This window comes from Typopeltis vanoorti, chromosome 7, assembly GCF_054136105.1.
Source record: "Typopeltis vanoorti isolate ZY-2024b chromosome 7, IOZ_Tvanoo_1.0, whole genome shotgun sequence".
NCBI classification, from domain to species: domain Eukaryota; kingdom Metazoa; phylum Arthropoda; class Arachnida; order Uropygi; family Thelyphonidae; genus Typopeltis; species Typopeltis vanoorti.
Window position 1 is genome coordinate 105026572 of NC_143555.1, and position 23530 is coordinate 105050101.

The 23530-nt window shown below is 36.3% G+C and overlaps 1 protein-coding gene across 1 annotated transcript in view; it reads right to left on the reverse strand.

The window, feature by feature from the left end:
• LOC150104937 (uncharacterized) overlaps positions 1-23530 on the reverse strand; it is a 352647-nt gene that overhangs the window by 53953 nt on the left and 275164 nt on the right. The window contains exon 13 of the mRNA XM_090395091.1: positions 14592-14954. Coding sequence (XP_090251217.1) covers positions 14592-14954 — 363 coding nt within the window. The remainder of the gene's footprint in view (positions 1-14591; positions 14955-23530) is intronic.

The following is a 23530-nucleotide window of genomic DNA, read 5'->3' on the forward strand; positions in this document are numbered from 1 at the left end:
GCGTGGGTTATGTATGACGAGTTGTGTGGAATTTGTGGATGTGTGGAGTGAGTTCGATGGGCGAAAGGATCTTATATAGATCCTTTCGCATGAATGAATGGCTTGCATTTGAATGGATTCGGTGTAAGGAGACTTGAAAAGTGTTGTTGAATGAAATGGATGTGCAGAATCAGGGCAACTAGATTTATTAATGGGGGGGGGGGAGTAGATATGCAGACCTTAGGGAAGCAGTCGAGTGTATGAATGAGTATAATATGCCTGAGCGAATAAGGACAACAAATTAGAATGGGATAGTTAGTATAAGGCATCAAGGAAGGGATGGGGCTAATGGGGGTGTGAAATTCATGTACACTAATGCTAGGAGTATTAGGAACAAGAAGGAAGAATTTTTGGCCATGATTGGCACTTCCAGACCAGAGGTTATTGGCATTAGTGAAACATGGCTGACTGTAGATGATACAGGTAGTGGGATTGAATGTGATGGGTATAGTGTGTTCAGGAATGACAGGGAGAATAAAATGGGGGGGAGGAGTATTGTTGATGAGAGCTGATGAGCTGCAGCCAAGGAGAACAGAAGTTGAATGGCAGGATAGAGAAAAGAGCACATTTGAGGCCATTTGGTGTGAGATTGTGGCTAGCAGAACAAAATATACAATTGGGTGCTGCTATAGACCAGGTGATGGAAAAGATGGTGGAGATAGTATGCACAAGCAAATAGAAGAAATGAGTGGAAGGAGGGTAATTATTATGGGAGATTTCAACTATGGTCACATTGATTGGAGTGCGGAGAGGACACACAGGAGGAAGGAATTGGATTTTATGCAGTTATTAAGGGATAACTATCTGCGACAGCATGTAATGGAAAATACTAGGGGTCAGAGAGTGCTTGACCTAGTAATTACATCTGAGGATTTGGCTGTAACAAATATGACCACATTACCACCAATTGGTGAGAGTGATCATAGTCTTGACTTGGGAGGTGGCTAAAGGTGTGGAATTTACAATTAAGACAGGGTACATGTGGAATTATCAGGCTGGTAAGTATGACAAGCTTAGGAGTTTGATTAGTTCAGTGCCATGGCATGCTCAACTGCAAGGGCCAGAAGTTGATAGTGCATGGAAGGCAGTTAAGAAGTGTTTGCATGAAGCAATGGATGTATACTGACTGTATACCTAGAATCCGAATAATAATCAAGTAGGGGTTAAATGGATGAATAACACCATTAAGCTTGAGCTGCAAAAAACAGAAACAACTATGGGGGAAATTTAAGGAGAAAGGTGACCGGAAAGCACATGAACGGTATAAAGCGCAGGCCAGAAGGGTAACGAGTGTGGTAAAAAAAGCAAAAAAGGATTACGAAAGATCATTGGCTATACAGGCTAAAGAGAATCCTAAACAGTTTTTTCGATATGTTACAAGTAAAAGAAAAAATGTATAAGGCAGAATGATTTTAAAGAATGCCAATGGTAGGGGAGGTAACTGAATCAATTGATATAGTTGAGTTACTGAGTGAGCACTTTGCAAGAATATATCATCCAGGTGGTGACATTGCAGAAACGAATAAACCAGTAGATTATACGGGAATTGTGGTGAATGAAGTGGAGGTGAGTAGTCTATTGCATAACCTCAATGTCAATACATTTGTGGGATTGGATGGTATACCTGCTCATGTCGTACATGAAGTGGCTAAAGAATTGTCAGTACCCTTGACCATTTTGTTTAATCTGAGTCTTGGGTCTGGGTTAGTCCCGAGGGGAAAATAGTTCCACTGCATAAAGGAGGTTCCAAGACTGCTGTTGTAAATTACCGGCCGATTAGCATATCAGGAATCGTTGTCAAGGTCTTGGAGAAATTAGTCAAGAAAAGAATTCAGGATTGGATAGATGAAAATGGGATATTGTATGGGGGACAATATGGTTTTGTGAAGGGTAAATCATGCATCAGTAACTTGGTCACGTTTTATAATTTTCAGTGACGGCTGAACTGGATAAGGGTAATAAGTTTACAGTTATTCTACTGGACCTAGCAAAGGCCTTTGACAGGATACCACATGGAACTCTAATCAGTAAACTGGAGCAGCAGATGGGGATGGATACAGAGTTGGTGAGATGGATAGGAGGGTGGTTGATGGAGAGATACCAGAGAGTGGTTCATTCAGGAGTAGAGTCCAAAAGAAAGCCTATTACTAGTGGCATGCCACAGGGTTCTGTTCTTGGACCACTACTTTTCAATTTGTTCATCAATGATATAGGAAAGGATTTGAGAGGAACAGTTCATTTGTTTGCTGATGATGCAAAGTTGGGTAGGGCGATGGTGAATGCAGATGATGTCAGAATTTTGGAGGATGATTTGGATAGTTTGGAAGATGGGCTAAGGAGAATGGATGTCAATTTAATGTGGCAAAGTGTAAGGTTATGCATTTTGGGGTGAAAAGAATAGCAGCAGTATATCACATTGGTGGAACCATATTCCAGGAGATTCATGAGGCCAGGGATTTGGAAGTGTTGGTGGATAGGGAATTGAACTTTAGGGGGCACATTGCAAACGTGGCTAAATCAGCTCATCAAATCACTTGGCTTCTAAAAAATACTTTAACAAGCAGAGACAAACAAGTTATTATTCCTCTTTATCAAGCCTTGATAAGACCCCATCTAGACTACTGTGTCCAGATATGGTCGCCAGGATTTCTTCTTGATGGGGAGGAGAGGATCCAGAGAGTGACCAAGATGATAGCAGGTCTGTGGAATGAACCTTATGAGAACAGGTTGAAGATTTGTGGGTTGCAAAAATTGGTCGATAGGCAGAAAAGGTTTGATATGATTGAGATATTCAAATTACTGAAGGGTTTCTATAAGATTAATCCAGAAGATATTTTTATGAATAGGACTGGTGGTGGGAGGACTAGAGGCCATACATGGAAGCTCGGCAAGAATGTGGTTAGCAGGAGTGTTAGAGCTAGGCTTTTTACTTGGCGAGTGGTGAATGAGTGGAATAACTTGCCAGAGTCTGTTGTTGGTGCTACGACCGTGAATGAATTCAAGGCGAGGTATGATAGATACTGTGTGAATGTCGAATAGTTGTTCTTGACATGATGTTAGGGCCTCCCTCGATGAGTCTGTAGACTCCTTGGAGTTGCCCGGAATAATAATAATAATAATAACATTCAACTCACATCCACATTCCGTGTCCAATCACTCAATTTATTCGAGTCTTCTTGTAAGGCCACAACATCTTCTCTACTCTTCATGGATCGTCCCAACTTCGCATCATCTGCAAACAACTGAATATCTCCATCCAAATCTTCACCAATATCATTAACATATAAGTTAAACAGTAATGGCCGTAAAACAGACCCCTGAGGCACACCATTAGCGACTTTCCTTTTCCTGGATATCGCTTCACCATACACAACTTGTTGATACCTATCAGATAGCCATTCTCCAATCCAATGCACTAATCTAATATCCAACCCCCATCTGCTCTAGTTTGACTGTCAACTTATCTTGAGGTACTCTATCAAAAGCCTTGCTCTCCATCAAAAATAATACCATTCTTGTCAACCCAATTCTGGATACTAGTTCTCACAAGCTTCTCCAACAACTTAACCACAACACTTGACACACAGATAGGCCTATAGTTTGATGCTTTAGTTCGATCATCTCCTTTATGAAGTGGCACAATCTTGCCCTCCTTCCATTCCTTAGGAACTTGACCCAGTGCAAGACTCATATTAAAAAAATATGTCAAGGCAGGTGTCAACTCCCTGGCACATTCCTTCAGAATACGTGCTGACATATTATCTAGTCACACAGCCTTATTAACATCTAGTTTACTCAACTCGCCATACACTCTTGCTCACTTACAGTCAGTCTCTCCTCCCCATCATCAAGTGCTCTCAATATCTCCATGAAGTCCCATTCACAAGAGTGAAAGACCGTTATAAACTGCTCATTAAGTATCTCCATCACACATTCTGCAAGAGCTGTCTTTATACCATTTTCTCCAATCAATGTCATCCTTCCATAATCACTCTTTCTTTTCTGGCTACATATCGAAAGAACTCCTCAGGATTCTTTTTGGCTTCATTAGCTAACTGCTGTTCATACCTCTCTTTAGCTACCCTGACCAACCAAGTTACCCTCCTTGCCGGGTCTTTTTAGATCTCATGGAATTGGTTATTTCCACTTCTCTTATGCTACCTCCACAATGCCCTTTTTCTCTGCATCACATGCTTAATCTCTTTATTCATCCATATCACACCTACCTTATTTAACCTTCTCACCCTTGGAATACATTTAGACATTGCATCTACCAGACAGATTTTGAAAATCCCCCAAGCCTGCATTGATCTCTTTTCCAGCTAACTCCTCATTCCATGCTACACCCGCAAGCTGTCTCCTGAGCTCTTCATAATCAACCCCCCCCCTCCTTGTAGTTCCACATATACTCTTTTCTCACAGAGGCCCTGACACACATACTGCTGGCAACCACCCAGGTAATCACCTCATGGTCACTCTCACCAATTGGTGGATGATTTGACACCTCATTTATAATTACATCCTCTGATGAGATGACCAAATCCAAGACCGTCAATCCTCGTGTGCCCTCTGTTACATACTGTCTGAGGTAGTTATCCCTCAAAAACTCAAGAAACTCATTTTCTTTACTTCCAGTTGCTATCTCATCATTCCAGTCTATATTGCCATAATTAAAATCATCCATAATGATCACCCTTTTCTTATTTGCTTGGCCAATTTGATTATACATTTCATTATCACCACCATCCACATAACCTGGTCTATAACAACATCCTACCAAGTATTTGATTCCATTCACCTCTATCTCACACCATACTGCCTGAAAACCACTGGTACTATTTCCCTCCGGCATCTCTACCCTGTATGGAGATAACTCTTTCTCTATTATCATTAGCACCCCCCCTCCCTTTTTACCCCTTCTATCCTCACAAAGCACATCATACCCTCCCATCTCTATTCCTGTCAGGATGTCGTACTCTTCCATACCATGTATCACTTATTCCGACAATCCTTGGGTGAACAGACACAATTAGTGCAACTATTTTATCTGATTTGTTTCTTATACTTCTTGCATTTGTATACAAATACAACAGCTCATTTCTGGATCTACAGCTGGTTTCACTGATAATTCTCACTCGATGTGATCTCTCCATGCTTGACTGAGGCCATTTCCCTTTCTGCTTCTTCATTTTAGAACCCACTTCAATTCCAACCATTTCCTCCTGATCCCAGGTCTTCCCATTCCTTTCCTGTCTACACATGCTCTCACCTCCTCTTCGAGCAACCACCTTTCTCACGCTGTGTACCCCTGTCCACCCTGAGCCTCCCTGTTTCCCTGCTCCTCTTGCACACTCATTCTTTCATTTTCTATACTCATACCACTCACTTCCCCATTGATAACAACCTCTTCAATCTCTCCTGCTCTTCCACATCACTTCCAGCTTGATCTGTTTCATTCTCTTTACTCACTTTTCTACCTTCCAGCAGCAGTCTCTCTCCAAGCCACTCACACCATAACCACGCAAATGCAGTCTATCACTCCCATACAGCTCACTTCGTCCCTCAAACTCATTCCACACATTAACAAACTGTACTCCTGTCTCCTCACACATTTCAGCCAGCATATCATTCATAATCCTTGCACTCCACCTCATTTCACCACAGTAATACCTAGGCAACATGCTGACTACCCTTCCTGTCACACTATTCTCTTTTATCCTTCTAAGCAGCCTCCTGATATCCATTCTGACATGCTCTTTGTCCTCTGGCAAATCATTCATAGCTATTAACTCTTTTGCTCGCTTCTGCCTCATATCCAATGCCTCAATCACTCTACTCATTTTTACTGCCTTGAAACCATATCTTGTGCATCCTATCATCCAGCACACCATACAATGCCACTGGCTCATCTTTCATGCCATCATGGTTAGATTTAATAGTTTTTACCCGAATTTTCTTAATTTCATTCCGCATCCATTTCATCTCTTGCCTCATCCAATCCAATCCAATTCAACTTCCGAATCTTGCATCACATTCTTTCTATCATTCAATCTTTCCAACTTTCTAACTCTCGACCCCCTCTTCTCACTTTCACTCTCATTTATCGTTCTTTGTTTCCATACTTTCTGTCCAACTTTTGCTATTATTCATCCTTGCGATTTTTTCCACTTTCGATTCCTGCATCACACCATTTCCAGTTTCATTCGTTCTCTCAATTTTGTTTCCTTTCACCACTCTCGCCTCACTTTCGTCCTTTTTAACATCCGTTACGGTTTTCAAATCGCTTCTTATTTTTTAACATTTTTTCGTCTCTCTTTCAAACCTACACTCATTTTCTCTGTGCCATTCTCGCTATTAACACTTTCTGTCATCAATTTCATATTTGCATTCGTCAATTCCTTGTTCAGGTCACACTTTGCACACACACACACACACCCTCCTTCCATCGGCCCTAAACATCCAGAAATCATTTATGTAATCAAAAGAATACATATAGCACACCTCACACTTAACGAAATGACTGAAATCTAAATTAAAGTCATGGAATGACAAAGCCACCGCCATGTTTCCTTTGCCGGTTACTAACGAATTCGTAATTAAGTTTAGGCAAAATAAATCCCCCACACTAATAATACCGGTAGCGCACAACTTTTACAGCAGCTCTTACTCAAACAAATACTCATATATACTTAATTATTCCAAGAATAACTTATCTCAATCGGGAGCTCTTCTTACACACATCTGCCAGGCTTAACTCATGAGTGCCCTCTTCCTCTTTAAAACTTTATACTTTTAAAGTATAAAGTTTTAAAATTTGGGAAGCAAAGATGGGATACTGAGTATAGAATTGGTTGAGATATTTTAAAGGAGGTGGAGGAAATGAAAGATCTAAGAGATGATGGTGTATAAGGACTTGAAATTTTGTGGACATTTTGCTACAATTGTGAGGTCAACACAGCAGATTTTGCGAACGATGCAGAGAACAGCGACATGTAGAAGGAAGGATGTTTTGATTCCATTGTACAAGGCCACATATGGATTACTGTCCACAGATCTGGTCACCAGGTTTTCAAAAGGGTTCAGAGATGTTAGAGAGGGTTCAGAGATGATTGACTAAGTTGATTTCTGGTCTCTGGAATGTGGGATATGGGGATAAGTTGAGAAAATGCAAATTAGTTGGTAAGGGATAATTACCAGATTAATGTGGATGAGATTTTCCATAGAATATCTGGAGTTAGGAGGAGAATGAAAGACCATCCCTGGAAGCTGTATGAGATGGGTGTGAGCAAAGGGGTGAATAGTAGATTTTTTGCATGCATAGTGGTGGGTGATTAGAATTCATTGCCTGAGAGTGTGTTGAGTGCAGGAACATTGAATGCATTTAAATCAATGTATGATGAGCAGTGCATGTGGGAGCAGGACCTCCCAAGATGAGTCTCCTGACTCCATGGGGGTCTGTTGATAATAATAACAGTAATAAAATAATATCTGGTATTCATTTTCTACTTTGCTGTTTAGATTTCCAACAAGGACCAACTTTTTGTTTTGAAGAAAAATAATTTCTGAATTCTCTCTCTCTCTTTGGCTAATTAGACTGCATATGATCAAACTTTAAGAGATCAATAATTAAAAAGATCATCATGAGAATCAGAAACACAGTAAAGGCAGCAAATGAAGACAAAAAAATGAAGCAAGGAAATCTTGAATCAAAACAAATCATATAAGGGGGTCTCCAAGTCTGATAACCTTGGGCATGGGATAGCAGATCTGACAAAAGCACATGCTCTGCCCTTCTTACAGGTAGCATGTAGAATCGTGTCCGGACAGTTCATTGCCAACAATTCATCATGGGAAGATCGCCGACAATTCATCACGGAGTAAATTAATTGAGAGGACTATTCGTGGCGAGGAAAATTCATCATGGAGATTATTCATTGCTGGAAATTTAATCGTGGAGAAAATTAATCGCATGAAAATTCATTGCGGATATATGTGGGAAAAAAAATTGTTTTTAAAAAAATGTACGTATAAAGTTATCCATATTTTTTATTACTACACGCTCTGTAGATGGAATATTAATTGTTAATAAAGAAAACAATTTGTAACAAATGGAGGCTGTATTTATTTTAAGATTCGGATTTTTATATGAATTTATAAAATAATTGTTTGACAAAAATAATTATCGTGAATCAAGTTCTGGGAGAATAAAATGTATTGGCAACTAAGATAATTAGCAAAAAAAATAAAATAAAAAATGATAGTGGCATTGTTCTCCAGAGTGATACAATTCTAAATGAAGAAATATGAAAGGATCTCTTATTTGCCCTGGCATTAAAACTATAATTATACGATAAAACAAGTAGCAAAAATAAATGTAACTTGTAGGTAATATAGTTTAGATTCAGTTATGGAGAAAATAGCACGCAACTGCATTTCTGCGAACCCATAGCTGTCCCATCTATGGATTCGCCCCCCCCCCCCCCTTTAACCAACTTCTACATAGACCATCTGAAAAAATTAGCTATCAACACAGCCACTCTCAAACCTAGTCTCTGGCTATGCTATGTTGATGATGTGTTTGCTATTTGGCCACATGGCCCAGACACATTGAATACATTTTTAGTGCATCTAAATAGCCAGCAAAAAATCCACTTTACAATGGAACTAGAAGCCAATGACTGCCTGCCCTTCCTAGACACACTGATCACACATTTTACAGAAGGTTCCTTATCATTTTCGGTTTATAGAAAACTCACACATACAGGGAGATACTTATACAAACAATCACACCATCACCCTTCTCAATAATATGGTATCTTAAAAACACTAACCGATAGAGCTAGAGCAATCTGTTCCAATGACATTGCTCTCACTGCTGAACTTTCTCACCTATGTCACACCTTCGTAACCAATGGTTATAATCCCCATAAGATAGATAACATACTAAATGCTACCCCAGAAATCCCCTCTTTCTACCACAGAAGACTAAAACAAAACTATCACCATCCCATACAATAAAGGCACATCTGAAAAGAGATCTAGAGTGTAACAAACCAAACATTTTGTTTTGTTACAAAACAAAAATTTGTAACAAACACCAACTACACACAGTATTTAAACCTTATGTAAAATTAGCAACTCTCACCCATTCACCTAAGGACAAATGCACTCCTTTATCACATCCAGGAGTCTATGAAGTGCCCTGTTCTTGCCATCAAGCCTACTACGGACAAACAGGAAGAACTGTGGACATCCGCCTCAGTGAACACAAAAAATATATCCGACACTTTCGCTATGGCCAGTCAGGTCTGGCAGACCATGCTTTGGATACCCCTGCACACAGGATCAATTGGAAAGAAACAAAAGTAATGCACAGAAGCTTCTACAAGTCAGAGAGGTTGTTCCTGGAATCAACAGAAGCCTTAAAACTTACTCCAAACCTTAACAAGTATGGCTGTATAAATCTACCAAAGATTTGGGAGACAGTCATCCTAAGACCAAATTAATATTTGTTTATTTTTATTTTATTTTATTTATTTTATTTTTTTAAAAACTTTGGACTACTATTTTTCAAAACTTTCAAAGACTACTATTTGAACTACTGTTTTTTTTTTTTTTTTTTTAAACTTAGATGGTACCTATTAGGACTTTAGTCTTGTGTTGCACACTGCAATTACTTATACTAGCCCCACTGTTACACCAGATTGTGGTGTAACACTGAGATGCCAGATGATAGCTGCTTGTAGTGTATAACATCTGCTAAAAACCACATCAATAAACAAGAAAGAAAGAAAAAAACCATTTATTACACAAGAAGTAATAAACCTTATCGATGAAAGAAGAACATGGAAAAGAGGAGCAAATGAAGAAGAAAGATTAAGGTATAAAACATTGGATAAAAGAATGTAACAGTTATGCAGAAGACTGAAAGAAAACTGGATAAATAGTAAGTGCACCAAGATAGAAGAATTACAAAATAGAAACAAAACCAGAGAAGCATTCCTGAAAGTGAAAGAACTGAATGGAAAAGCAAAACGTACACAATCTAATAAGATCAAGGACAAAGATGGAAACAATCATTGATAAGGAAAAGATAAATGGAAGTTGGGTGGAGTGCTTATCAGATCTCTATGATGATGGTAACATGATAGATGATTCACGACACCTTAAGTTAAACATAACAACAGATACCAATCTACCGACAAGAATGGAGATAGAACATGTAATTAAGAATCTTCCTAATAATAAATTCCCTGGGTGTGATAATATCCCAGCTGAGCTGCTGAAAGCTTTGACTGGCAATAATAACAACTATTTGGTGGAATCCATTCAGGACATCTATAAAACAATAGAATTACCTGAAGTTTTTACAACATCTATCTGTATACCAATTCCAAATAAAAATAATGCACAAAATTGAGAGGATTACAGAACTGTGAGCCTAAAATCCCATGCATCTAAAATTATTTTAACCATTGTTAACAAGCAAATCGAAAGAGCCTTAATCGGTGAATTGAGTGAACAACAGAAAGGCTTCAGAAGAGGAATGGGAACCATTAATGCTATCCTGTAATAAAAATACTAACAGAAAGAACACTTGAAAGAAATAGGAACATTTACCTATGCTTCATATACTTTCAGAAGGCCTTTGACCGGGTAAAACATAATAAAATGTTCGATCATCATCATCAAGTCTTTCCATGCCTACTGGCACATAAGGCTGCAATGCTGGTTTTCCATCTACCCCTGTCCCTCGCAGCTGCTCTTGCTTCTGCCCAACTCGCCCATCTTGCCTCCTTCATTTCGGATTCCATCATTCTTCTCCGAGTTAATTTTGGATGACCTCTAGAGTGTCTTCCTTCTGGAGCCCAACTCTACTTGGGGAATTTTGTTTATCCCCATGTGAAGAACTTGTCCGGTCCATTTCCATCTTCTTAGGCGAATCTCATCTATTGACTTGGAGAAGGTTTTCTTTAAAACTTCCTTGTTAGTAATTGTATTTGGCCAGAAGATTTTTAAAATTCTTCTTCAACACTTGTTTTAGAAAATGTCCAATTTATTGCTTTGTGCTTTGGTAAGTTTCCAAGTTTCAGAGCCATATAGCAGTATTGCTCGCACAATAGATTTATAGACATTAATTTTCATTTTAACTGTAATATTTAATGCTTTCCATAATTTGTTTAGTGACCTGAAACAATTTTGTGCTTTAGCAATTCTTTGTAAAATGTCTTTGTCAGTGCTGCCTTGTTTATTTATTACTGATCCGAGGTATGTATGTAGTATCAACATCTTCAATTGTTCCATTTTTTAACTTAATTTCTTTATTTGATTTTTCATTTATTTGCATGACCTTGGTTTTCTTCTTGTTTATATGTAGACCCACAGTTTCTGCATGGAGCAAAGACATCAGTTTTTAGCTGTAAGTCATTTAACTTGGAAGACAGGAGCACTATGTCATCAGCAAAATCAAGGTCTTCCAGTGTGGATGTAAAAGTCCCAATGTGTTCCTCTCTTTTGATGATTAATTGAGTTTTTCAAAATCCAATAAATTAAAATTATAAATAATAGACCAGATAACACACACCCCTGCCAGTTTCAATGATAAAGAAGTCTGTAAGTTTTGCATCTACTTCCATGCAAGACTTGCTGCCATCATACATATTCTTAATAATGTTGATAAATTTATAAGGTATTCTGCATTCTTCTAATATTTTCCAAAGTTTCTCTCTATTTACTGAGTCAAATGCTTTACTGAAATCGATGAAGTTTAGGTAAAGTGGGACTTGAAATTCTATACATTGTTCGATTATATTTCTAAGAGTGAATATTTGTTGAATGGTTCTGCAACCAGTTCAAAAACCTGCATGTTCTTCTCTTAGTAAATTTTCAATTTTCTTTTTTAATCTATTAATTAAAATTTTGGTAAAAACTTTTGCGGCAATTGACAGCAAACTTATTCCTCTCCAATTTTCACATTTACTCAGATCTCCTTTTTTAGGGATTTTTATAATTACTGCTTCTTTCCATTGTTCAGGATTTTTTTCTGTCTTCCATATTTCATTGTATAACCTTTATAATTTGGCAGTAGTTGTGTTGAGATCAACTTTTAACATTTCAGCATTCATATTAAAAATGTTCAATATATTAGATAAACTAGATATAGAATATCATGTACTTAAGATTATAAAAATGATTTACACCAAACAGAAAATGCAGCTGTTTAACTCTGAGGCTTCTATAGTGAAAATAAAAAGAGGAGTTAGACAAGGTTGTATCTTTTCACCAAATCTTTTTAATATCTATAGTGAGACAGTGATGAAAAAGATTGAAAAACAAAAAATAGGAATTAGTATCAATGGTATAAAATACAACAATCTTAGATATGCTGATAATACCATTTTAATAGCAGAAAACCGAAATAAATTAATTAAATTACTGCAGCGCTACTGATTGAAGAAGGTAAAGGGTTTGGATTAGATATAAATGCAAAAAAGACCAAATTTATGAAAAGAAAACAGATCCAAGCCAGATATATTCATAAACAATGTAAAAATTGAACATACAACAGAATACAAATATTTAGGCACCTACTTTACTGCAGATGGAAAGCAAGATAAAGAAATAAAAATAAGAACAGCCATAGCTAAAGATGCCTTCTGGAAAAATAAAGATCTGCTCAGAAGTTCTGTGGGTATCGAGACAAAGAAAAGAATGATAAGAATATTAGTGTGGCCAGTTTTAACATATGGAAGTGAGATCTGGATATTCAAGAAGAGAGTAACACAACAGATAATGGCCTTTGAAATGTGGTGCTATAGGAGAGCTCTGAAAATCTCATGGACAGAACATGTGACAAATGCAGATGTCCTACAAAGAATGAGAACACAGAGATCTTTATTACAGGAAATGATCCAGAGAAAGATGAAATTGGCAGGACATGTACTGAGAGGTTCAGCAGGACAGAGGATACTAACAGTTTTAGAAGGAAAAATTATGGGAAAGGATCAAGAGGCAAAAAATGAAGGACATAGCTTGAAGATATAAGATCATGGGCAGTATTGCATGGCTATACAGAAACAAAAAGTAAAGCCATAACCAACAGAGAGAACTGGAAGGACGTGGTGCTGCACCCTCTCACTGAGGAAGCTGCATGAAGAAGAAGAAATCAATACTATACTGACATCGGCGATCGCAGTGTCTCTCAGATACAATTTACTATCAAATATCACACACACCTCTACATAACATGTGTTAAATCAAACTGACTTCAATTTTCTAGCAGATAACGCGTTCAGTGAATTTTTTCTGTGATGATGTTTCCTGCAATGAATTTTCCCTGCAATAAATTTTCCCCATGATCAATTTTCCTGCAATGAATTGTCTGTGTAGAATAGAGGATGCAATGTAGAAAGCTGAGATGAGCTGTTGTATAGTGAATGCCAGTTGAGGTCCAATGACAAATAATAGATTGGGTTTGGATGTTGTCTGTAAGTGATGGTGTACACCACAATACTCACTGATGTTAGCCCAAAGACCTTGGATGCCAGTAATTTGGCATCCAAGGATCTTGAATACCAGACCTTGATGTGGCAGTGTTTTTTTTAACGGAATTTTGTTACTTTATTGGATTTCTAGGGGTATACTTTTGATTTTTGCAAATTTTTTGTTATTTTTGAAATTGTTATTTTTTATAGGAGAGAATATTTTACCTACAAAAACTATAATTTTTTTTTAACATCCTCTATGGAATAAAAGTGCAATTACTGGAGGTAGCATGCAAACTTTGAACTTGAAAAAGTTTTAGTAGGCACGTAAGGTAAACATAGTGGGTGTTCTAGAATTGTGATTATCTTTCGAAGATTTTAAACAGATAAAAGCAACCGTTTCTATTAAACATTAGACTTCATTTTGTTTTCAAAATTTTCATGAAAATAAATGTGACATCATTGCATATGTACAAAGCTTATCTTTATTAACACCTCTGCTTTAAGATTCTGTTTCAATACAACATCACTTAATTATTTCAGTAATTTCAGAATTTTTATTTTACTCTGGGATTCATTAAAAATTTAATACTGATTCTAGATAGTTTTACTTGTTTCCATGACATTACATCGTTTAGAGAAACATTAATTTATGAAACTAATGCTATCAAAGCAACTTCATGACTGAAGAGAATTCAAGCTTGCAGGAACATAATTCTGACTGCTGTCATTAATCTAGTTGCCATGTGTACCATAACAAAATCAGTTGTGTTATTACTTCATAGCCAGATTGCTAACTAAAGTAATATATTCATTTAAATCATATTGAATTGCACAAGAATTAGACTTATTTTCAGACTTATTTGTATAGTAATGATGTTTTCAAAATGTTCACAATGCCATTGAGACAAAAACATTAAATTGACTAAGATAACTCCAGAGGGATATAATCATGTCTAAATTTGAAGTTATTTGTTTAAAATATTTAAATTCACTAGTAAATTTTATGTAGATTTATCATAAACAAAAATGACAGTAAATAAGTAAGATGGCTAATAAACAACTTACAACAGAGGCCACAGAGGGTGAGACAAGTTTCCCAGGCTGGAAATTATCCAGAAGAGATTTCTGTGATCCTTTGTACTTTCCATGTGGTCTAAAAAAGTGCTTTAGACTATTTGTTCGTTGTCTTTTAATTGTTATGGATGGAGGCTTGATTGGTTCTTCTTCTTCATGTGGTTCTTCTCTGCAGGTGGTTTGTTGCTGCTGTGAAAGCTGAGATTGTAAGGGAATCTTAAAGGGACGTTCAGACTTCAAGCGACTAAATAAGTCCGAACCATGTAAACTGCCAATAAATACCCCTGGACTTTGGGCGATACTTGTTGCCCGAGATTCAGCCAGAGAGAGATCAGACAGGTGAAAAATATCATCCTTAAAAATTTAAAAATACATATGAGTTAATTAAGCAACAATATCAGAAATAATACATACCCATCTACAAGAATTAAAAAATTATAATCATGATGTAAAATTTAAAAAAAAATATTTGTAAATGTTTTGTTAAAAAATTATCTAAGCATCTCATAATCATCATGTAATTTTTTATTATAAAAAACAAATTTATGGAGATAGAAATTTTTGGTATACATTAATTTCTTAATGAATTAAATTGTACTACTAACAGATAAGGTGTGTTAATAATAATAATAGTATGTTGTTATTATCATTGGTAGTTGCATTATGTAAGCGCCTCCAAGTAGTCCAAGGCATCACTGAGAGGAGAGGGCCTCCATTCTGGTTCCACAATGCTTATATCTTTCCTTGAACTCATAACTTCCCACTCACCTGCCTTATGCTGTAAAATTTTATTTGCATCTATACTACAAGATCTTCTTAGCACCTGCATATTTCTATTATATTGCCTCTTCTCCCCCTCTATTTCTCAAACTTTTAAGACCACATTCTCTCAGTCTCTCCATCTATCATCTTGGTGTGTAACACTGCCAAATATTTTAAACAAGCTTCTCATCTTCACAGAACCCAGACGATCATATCTAAGCACAGCAGTCCAGACATCATCTTATCAAGGGCTTGTAAAGAAGAAGCATAAGTTCCTTCTCCCTCCAAACTAGTGTTCATGTAAACAGTGTAGTCATCCAAATAAATCTTAGCAATATGATCCCTAAATTTCAATCCTCCATGCACCACTATCCTGAGATCTCTGACTTCATTAACTACTCGAGGCCAAAATTATTATTATTACAGGAGACCTCCAGGGAGTCAGGGACTCATTGAGGAAGGCACATATCACTCATACCACATGTCATACATTCTCTTGAATTCACTTGCCGCCTCCAAAGGCAAGCCATTCCAGTCACACACACACACACACACACACACTACTCTATGAGAGAGACATCTAGCTCTCATCCCTTTCTTAACAGCCTTCATTCTCAACTTTCATAGATACCCTCTTGTCTTTTCCTCACCCCTCTATAAAATGAAAAATTACATCTGGCAATCTCCCAGGTCAGGACTACATGATTACTTTTCCAAGTGGAGGCAGCATAGCTAGATTGGTTAGCGTTATGTTATTATGATTATCATCTGACCGCCAAGGAGTCAGAGACTTCATGGGAGGTACACACTATTGCACACAATGCTCATCCAACCGTGCATTAAACTGATTCAATGTGTGTCTACATTCACAACACACTCAGCAATGCATTCCACTCATCAACCGCTCTCCATGCAAAGAACCTTCTCCTTGCCCTTCTGCTCACAGCTTCCTTATATAGTTTCCAGCGATAGCTTCTTGTTCTGTCCCTCTCCCATTCTATGAAAAATCTCTTCCATGTCAAGCTGATAACAACCCCTGACTAGCTTATCCCATTTCCTGCCAGATTTTTTTTTTTTTTAATTATTTTCTTGAATGAAGTAATGTATTTTGCATGTAAACAAACATGGGATATCTAATTTTATAATATAGAAAGTAAAAATATGATTTTTATTGATTTAAAAAAAAAATCCCCATTTGGGGATCACGGTACATGACATGTAAATAATTATATCATTATTTTATAAATGCCATTGAACAACACAGTCTACGTGTAACCTGGCATCACACTTTACACATTGTTTCCTAACATTTTTCTTACAGACCGCACATTTTCTTTGTTTTCCATCTAATGCTCTCTCTAAATAATGCCCTGCAGGATTTTTTCTCACTTCTTCTGGTACACACTTCTGTGAATTCACACTGTAGGATGGCCTTCCACTATTTTTGGAATCAGATTGAGAGTGTATATTCAAGTAGGACTCGCAACCATTCTTCTGAAATCTAATAGTGGCATTTTTCCATTAGCACTGCAGTATATGACATATGCATTGACTATAGCCATATCCACTGCATTAGTGAAAATTGGAAAATACCATTTCTTGCCTCTAATTTTTATTCGATACTTTTGTATATTCCAGTCAAGCTTATCAACACCACTCATGTACTTATTGTAATTTGCAATAGCACTAGGCTGCGGAATTATCACTTGTTTCTTCTCAGCTCTAGACCATCTTGACACTCGTCCCAACGGTAGAACTTCCAAATGATTTGATAAAATTTTAACAGTGTTGTTATCTTTCCAAACAAGACCAAATATTTCATTTCTTTTGTCAAACCTATCAAAAGACCCACGGAATTCTTTTTTCATTTCCCCGTCCATTTTAATTGGGCATTCATTCATCCTATTATATCTCAGTGTTCCTATCGCAGGTATATTTTCTCTTTTAAATTTTTTATCAAATCAAAACTTGTAAAAAAGTTATCGAAGTAAAACCAGTGTTCTTCTGGTTTGTCTATAGTTGCCAACTTATTCAATATTACCGTCATACCTAACCTATTCGTATCTGTTTCAGAATTATTTAGTTTGCCTTTATAGATTTCCGCGTTATAGCAATACCCGGTCTCCACACAACACATAGCCCATTGCTTGAAACCAAAACGAATGGGCTTGCCCCTAATAAATTGCTTTAGATAATGGTGTTATTATGGTAAAATAATAATTTGACCATAATAACACACCATTTGATCATCAATACTAATATTATGGGAAAATACTCCAAATTGTATGAAATTTTTATTCAGCTCATCAACAATTGGTTGAATTTTGAATAATTTTCCCTATTTTCATTTATTATTGGTATATCTGTATTGTCACTAAAATGCAGGTTTCTCTTTATTTTAATGTACCGATTTTTCGGCATACATTTTCGTACAATTCCTATATTTATGTCTTCTTCTTCTGACCAATACATCTGCTTTTGGGGTAGAGAGTGATATCCAGTTAAAAGTAATATTCCCAAGAATTTCTTGATGCAATCTGCCAAGAATGTAAATTGGTGATGATTATTTTGAGCTGCATAAGATATACTATGTTGTACGATACAGTCTACTAGATTATCTGTAAAGAACATTTCAAAATTTCTACTGGGGTTTTATCTTTTACTCTTCCTATCATGTTTATTTTATATTGCTTGCATTCCTCTTCACCATTAGTAGAAATATTGAATGATGATCTTTCTCAATTCCAATCCGATTTCTTGGAACTACACTCTCTTCATTACAAATTTCTATTGAACCTGGAACGTCATTTGGAACGATATCTTCAAGAATATTATTATTATTATTATTACTATTATTACGGGCAACTCCAGGGAGTCATTGGACTCATCGAGGGAGGCCCCAAATCATATTCATCACAACTATTTGACATTCATACAGTATCTATCATACCTCGCCTTAAACTCATTCACTGTCACAGCATCCACCACAGACTCAGGGAGCGCATTTCACTCATTCACTACTCTAAAAGTAAAGAACCCAGCTCTAACACCTTTACTAACCACACTTTTGCCCAGTTTCCATGGATGTCCCCTAGTCCTCCCACAACCAGCCCTGTTCTCAAAAATATCTTCTGAATTAATTTTATAGAAACCCTTCAGTAATTTGAATGTCTCAATCATATCTCCCCTCCTCCGCCTATCAACCAATTTTTGCAACCCACAAATCCTCAACCTGTTCTCATACGGTTCATTCCACAGACCTGCTATCATCTTGGTCACTCGCCTCTGGATCCTCTCCACCTCCTCCCCATCAAGAAGAAACCTAGGTGACCAAATCTGAGCACAGTAGTCTAGATGGGGTCTTATCAAGGCTCGATACAGAGGAACAATAACCTGCTTGTCTCTGCTTGTCATCGTATTCTTCAGCAACCAAGTGATTTGATGAGCTGTTTTGGTCACTTTTGCAATGTGTCCCCTAAATTTCAATTTCTTATCTACCAACACTCCTAAATCTCGTGCCTCATCAATTTCCTGGAGCACGGTTCCACCAATGCAGTAAACTGCCGCCAATCTTTTCACCCCAAAATGCATAACCTTACATTTTGCCACATTAAACTGACATCCATTCTCCTTAGCCCAGACCTCCAATCCATCCAAATCATCCTGCAAAATTTTGACGTCATCTGCATTCACTATTGCCCTACCCAACTTTGCATCATCCGCAAACAAATGAACTGTTCCTCTCAGATCATTTCCTATATCATTTATGAACAAATTAAACAGCAGTGGTCCAAGAACAGATCCTTGTGGCACACCACTAGTCACAGGCCGTCTTGTGGACTCTACTCCCGAGTAAACCACTCTCTGATATCTCTCCGTCAACCACCCTCCTATCCATCTCACCAACCCTATGTCCATTCCCATATGCTGCAATTTACTGATTAGAATTCCATGTGGAATACTGTCATCTATATCTTCCAAATCTGAAACATCATCCACTCTATCTGGTGGTAGTTCCACTATATCAATAGTACCATCAAGGTCTTCATCATCTGTCAGATTAAGTTCATTGTCCCAATATTCTTCAAGTTCTCTTAGCGTTAAAAACTTTTTTTTACTCATGATTATGCTGAAAAATAAATTGAATAACTATAAAAATATTTTTAAGAGTAATAATTGTCATAGAAGTAATAAAAAATAGCAATCACGGTATTCATAAGATAATATTTGATATAAGTCGAAATGATAAATCATTTTACATTACACTAGCCATGGGCACCAAATGGGAATCATCATATTTTTCAGCTTATTAAGTAATGAAATTTGAAAATTGCTCAATTTTCGTACTATGTTATTCAGAATATACACATATGCACATAACCTCCATAATGGAAAATGATTTTTATTTCAACATAAAATATAAGATTTTCAATTACGAATAGGCATATGTGAAAAAAGCATCACTTACCAGCAAAACTTTGAATCAATATCATTTATTCCAAGTATTTTTAATCAAACTAAAAACTTTCACTACATGCATTGAGAGCAGACTTTGAAGTACACACATAACCTTAAAAATACTCAAAAAGTTTAAAATTAGTGGTGCCAACATAAAAAATATTGCTGATCCCCAAAATGGGGATCATGGAAGTTAATGGGTTATATGTCTCAATCATATCCCCACTCTCCCTCCTATTTGCAAGGCTTTGCAACTTACATTCTCTCAATTTGTCCTCATACTCCACATTCCAAAGACCACTGACCACCTTTCTGAATCTTCTCTGGACCCTTTCTAACACATCCTCGTTGCCACAAAAACTCAGCAACCAACCTGTGCACAATAATCTATATGAGGCCTGATAAAACCCTTATACAATGGCATCATAATCTCTCCATTTCTGCAGGTCAGGGTCCTCCGCATCATTGCCATTAACAGTTGTGATATCTTCACAACTTTTGCAATGTGGCCCCTGAATTTCAGGTCCTTATCCACCATCACTCCTAGATCTTGCATCTCCTCTACTTCCTTTAAAGTATGTATACTTTGCATCCCATCGCTTACCAAATTTCACAACCTTACACTTTGCAACATTTATCTGATAGTGCAATCTATTCAAGTCCTCTTGCAAGGCCATAACATCTGCTTGACTCTGCATTGCTTCTCTGATACCATAATAAGATCCAGCACTCGTGAACCTCATGTCCCCCCTCCAATTACATGTTGCCTCAGGTAATTATCTCTTAGCAACTGTATAAGTTCCATTTCCTTCCTGCCTGTGACCATTCCTCTTCCCAATCTATGTCCACATAGTGGAAATTCTCTATAATAATTATCTGACCTATACTCGTTCTAATTTGCATGCACGTCATCTACATTTTCCCTTATACCACTTGAATTAAGCATAACCAATTACATATTTAGTCCTGTTGGCCTCTATCTTACACCAGGAAAGCTTGATTTTTGTGACACTCTCCTCAAAGACTCCTCTCATCAGTGAATCACCATACAAATGGTTTATTTGTATGGTGATCCATTCTTTATTCTCACGCTTTTGCTAGTTCATGCTTTACTTTCTCTCCTCTTTCCTTCACTTCTGTGTCATACCATCCATCAGGCGTTTTTCCCACCACTCAATCTCACATTTTGTTCTGTGAAGAAACCTACCTAAGTGCATGATCTTTTCCATTACATTCTGAATAATATAAGCACATAAACACAAGAAAGATATTTAATTAACCAAATATTTCAGTCTCGAAATAGCAGACCATCTTCAGTGGCACTACAAGAATAGTTTTAAAAAAATACAAGGTGGAATACTAACAATAGATCATTTAAAACTAGAACAAGCCGCGCGATGTTATATCACTAAGTATTAAAGGGAATATTTTTAGGAGACATGATTGAAATAATATCCCACCTATAAAATGTTATAAACAGAGCTGGCGCTAGGGTCTTTGCCACCTGCATGCAATGTCTATCTAAGTGCCCATGTAACGATCCAGGTGTGTGTGGTTCTTTTACGATAATAAAAATTTAAATTATTTGAAATTTCTTAATTAAATTTTGACAGAACAGCCACACGTTGATTCGCTAAATGTAACGAACCGGGGGGTGTTGACTAGGCAGGATAATCGTTAAAAACCCGAATATTCAAAAAATTCTCAAAAGTTAAGCAAATTTTGATAAAGCCACTTCACTTTAATCGTTGAATATAATGATACAGGGATTATAGCCTTCTCACCCACTCGAATCGCTAACAAAATTAAAATGAATTTTAATAAAGTTAAAATTTATTTGAACTAAAGTTTAAAAAATTCTTGCATTTTACTAAATTCTTAGCAAGTTATAAAAATTTTTTAATAATTTTTATAAGTGGAACTATCTTTTAGGAAAATAAAAGAAACTCAAGATAGATGAGAAAATAAGAAAAGAATTCAGAAATAATAATTAGACCATTTTATTAATATTAATATAAGTATTCAAAAAATAAAATCTTTACAGAATAAAAGAAAATAAATTAAATTATATAAATATACCTGAAATTTTTTTATTAAAATTTTAGGGTTCTTGATTTCATATTCACCAAATTAGAAATAATGGTCTTAACGTCTAATTCCGCACATACATCATTTTCAATAGCTATTAACGGCAAACCAACAAGCCTTTTTTTGTGACATACTTGTTCTTAAGTAGGTTTTAATCAATTTCAACTTGGAAAAGGAACGTTCACCGCTTGCTACACTAACAGGTAAGGTTAATAGTATTCTTAAAGCAATTGAAAAGTTAGGGAAAGATAAATTATTGGACACAATAAAATTAAGAATATCGAAAGGGTTTTGAATATTTAAATTATTCATTTCAAAAAATATCCCGGAAAGCACATAACTCGTCATATAGTTCTATTGCATTTATGTCTTTATTGTCGCCACCCATCAAGAGAATCTCTAAATCAACACAATTTTTTCGTAAATCTTCGTTATTAATTTGTAGTAATCTATACAAGAAATGGAAATTATCATAATATGTTTTAGTTGTTCAAAACGTTCTATTAACGAACACATTGCAACGTCTAGGAGTGTATAAAACACATTCACTGTAAATTTATCTTCTTGCGATTGTGGCGTTTCGTCATGATGCTTGTATTCAAATTGCCGTGTCTTCTTTCGTCGTCGGACTTCCGTATCAGTTTTAAATTCTTGTTCTACGTCCACCTCTTCACTCAGTTCTTTGCCGTTTTTAGAACTTCTTTAAAATTTGTATCTGATCGATACTCTTGTAAGAATATTTTTAAGTTTTCGATAGATTCTAAAGCAAGTGTAATGTTCATATTTTTGTGGCAATCAATAGTAGTTTTGTTTTTTAAATTTTTATCAAGTTCCTGCCATTTGAAGAAATTTTTCATGTGAGCTAAACTAGTCTCATGTCTAAGCAAAGTTGTACTTACATTTCTCCAGTCCTTATAACCTTCTACAAGACTACTTGATTCAGTAGGTGTGAAAAGTTTGCAACAAAAGCAAAAAAAAAATTTAAAGTTTCGGAATAAATGAGCCATGTTCTTGGCACGAGCTCCCCATTTTCCATTTTTCTATTATAATACATGTTGCCAAATTTCCGACCATATGTATCTCTGGGATATATTATATTTTTCTTTTGAACAGACCCCATTTCAATTAAAACAACTCGTAATTTTTCATCAATATTTCCCCATTCATCTGGATCTTCTAAATTTACAGAGACTAACAATGTGTTAGTTTCATTTTCAACTACAACTAAATCTTCTCCTAACTGTTTTTTACTTAAATCATGCATCTTGTTATCTTATTCAACAGTTGTAATAGTACTTTCATTCAAACTGGATGAAGTGCACGGTTTGTCAACTCTGATTTCTGATGTATCGAGTTGGTTTCAATCTGCATCAGAATATTTTAATATTTTAACAAATTTATTAAGAGCCTCAGTTTGTTTCTTAATATCTGCTTCTTTCGCAGCATGATGCTTACAATTTTGTGCGCCAGATAACTTTTTTTTAATTTTTGATTCCATTTCTATTTTATATCCACAAGAAATTATTACACAACATGACAGAGAGACGAAACAATAGTCCGCACTGCACTATTGTCAGTAGCCTATTGAGATGCGTACTGTTAGAAATCTACTGTTGCTATCC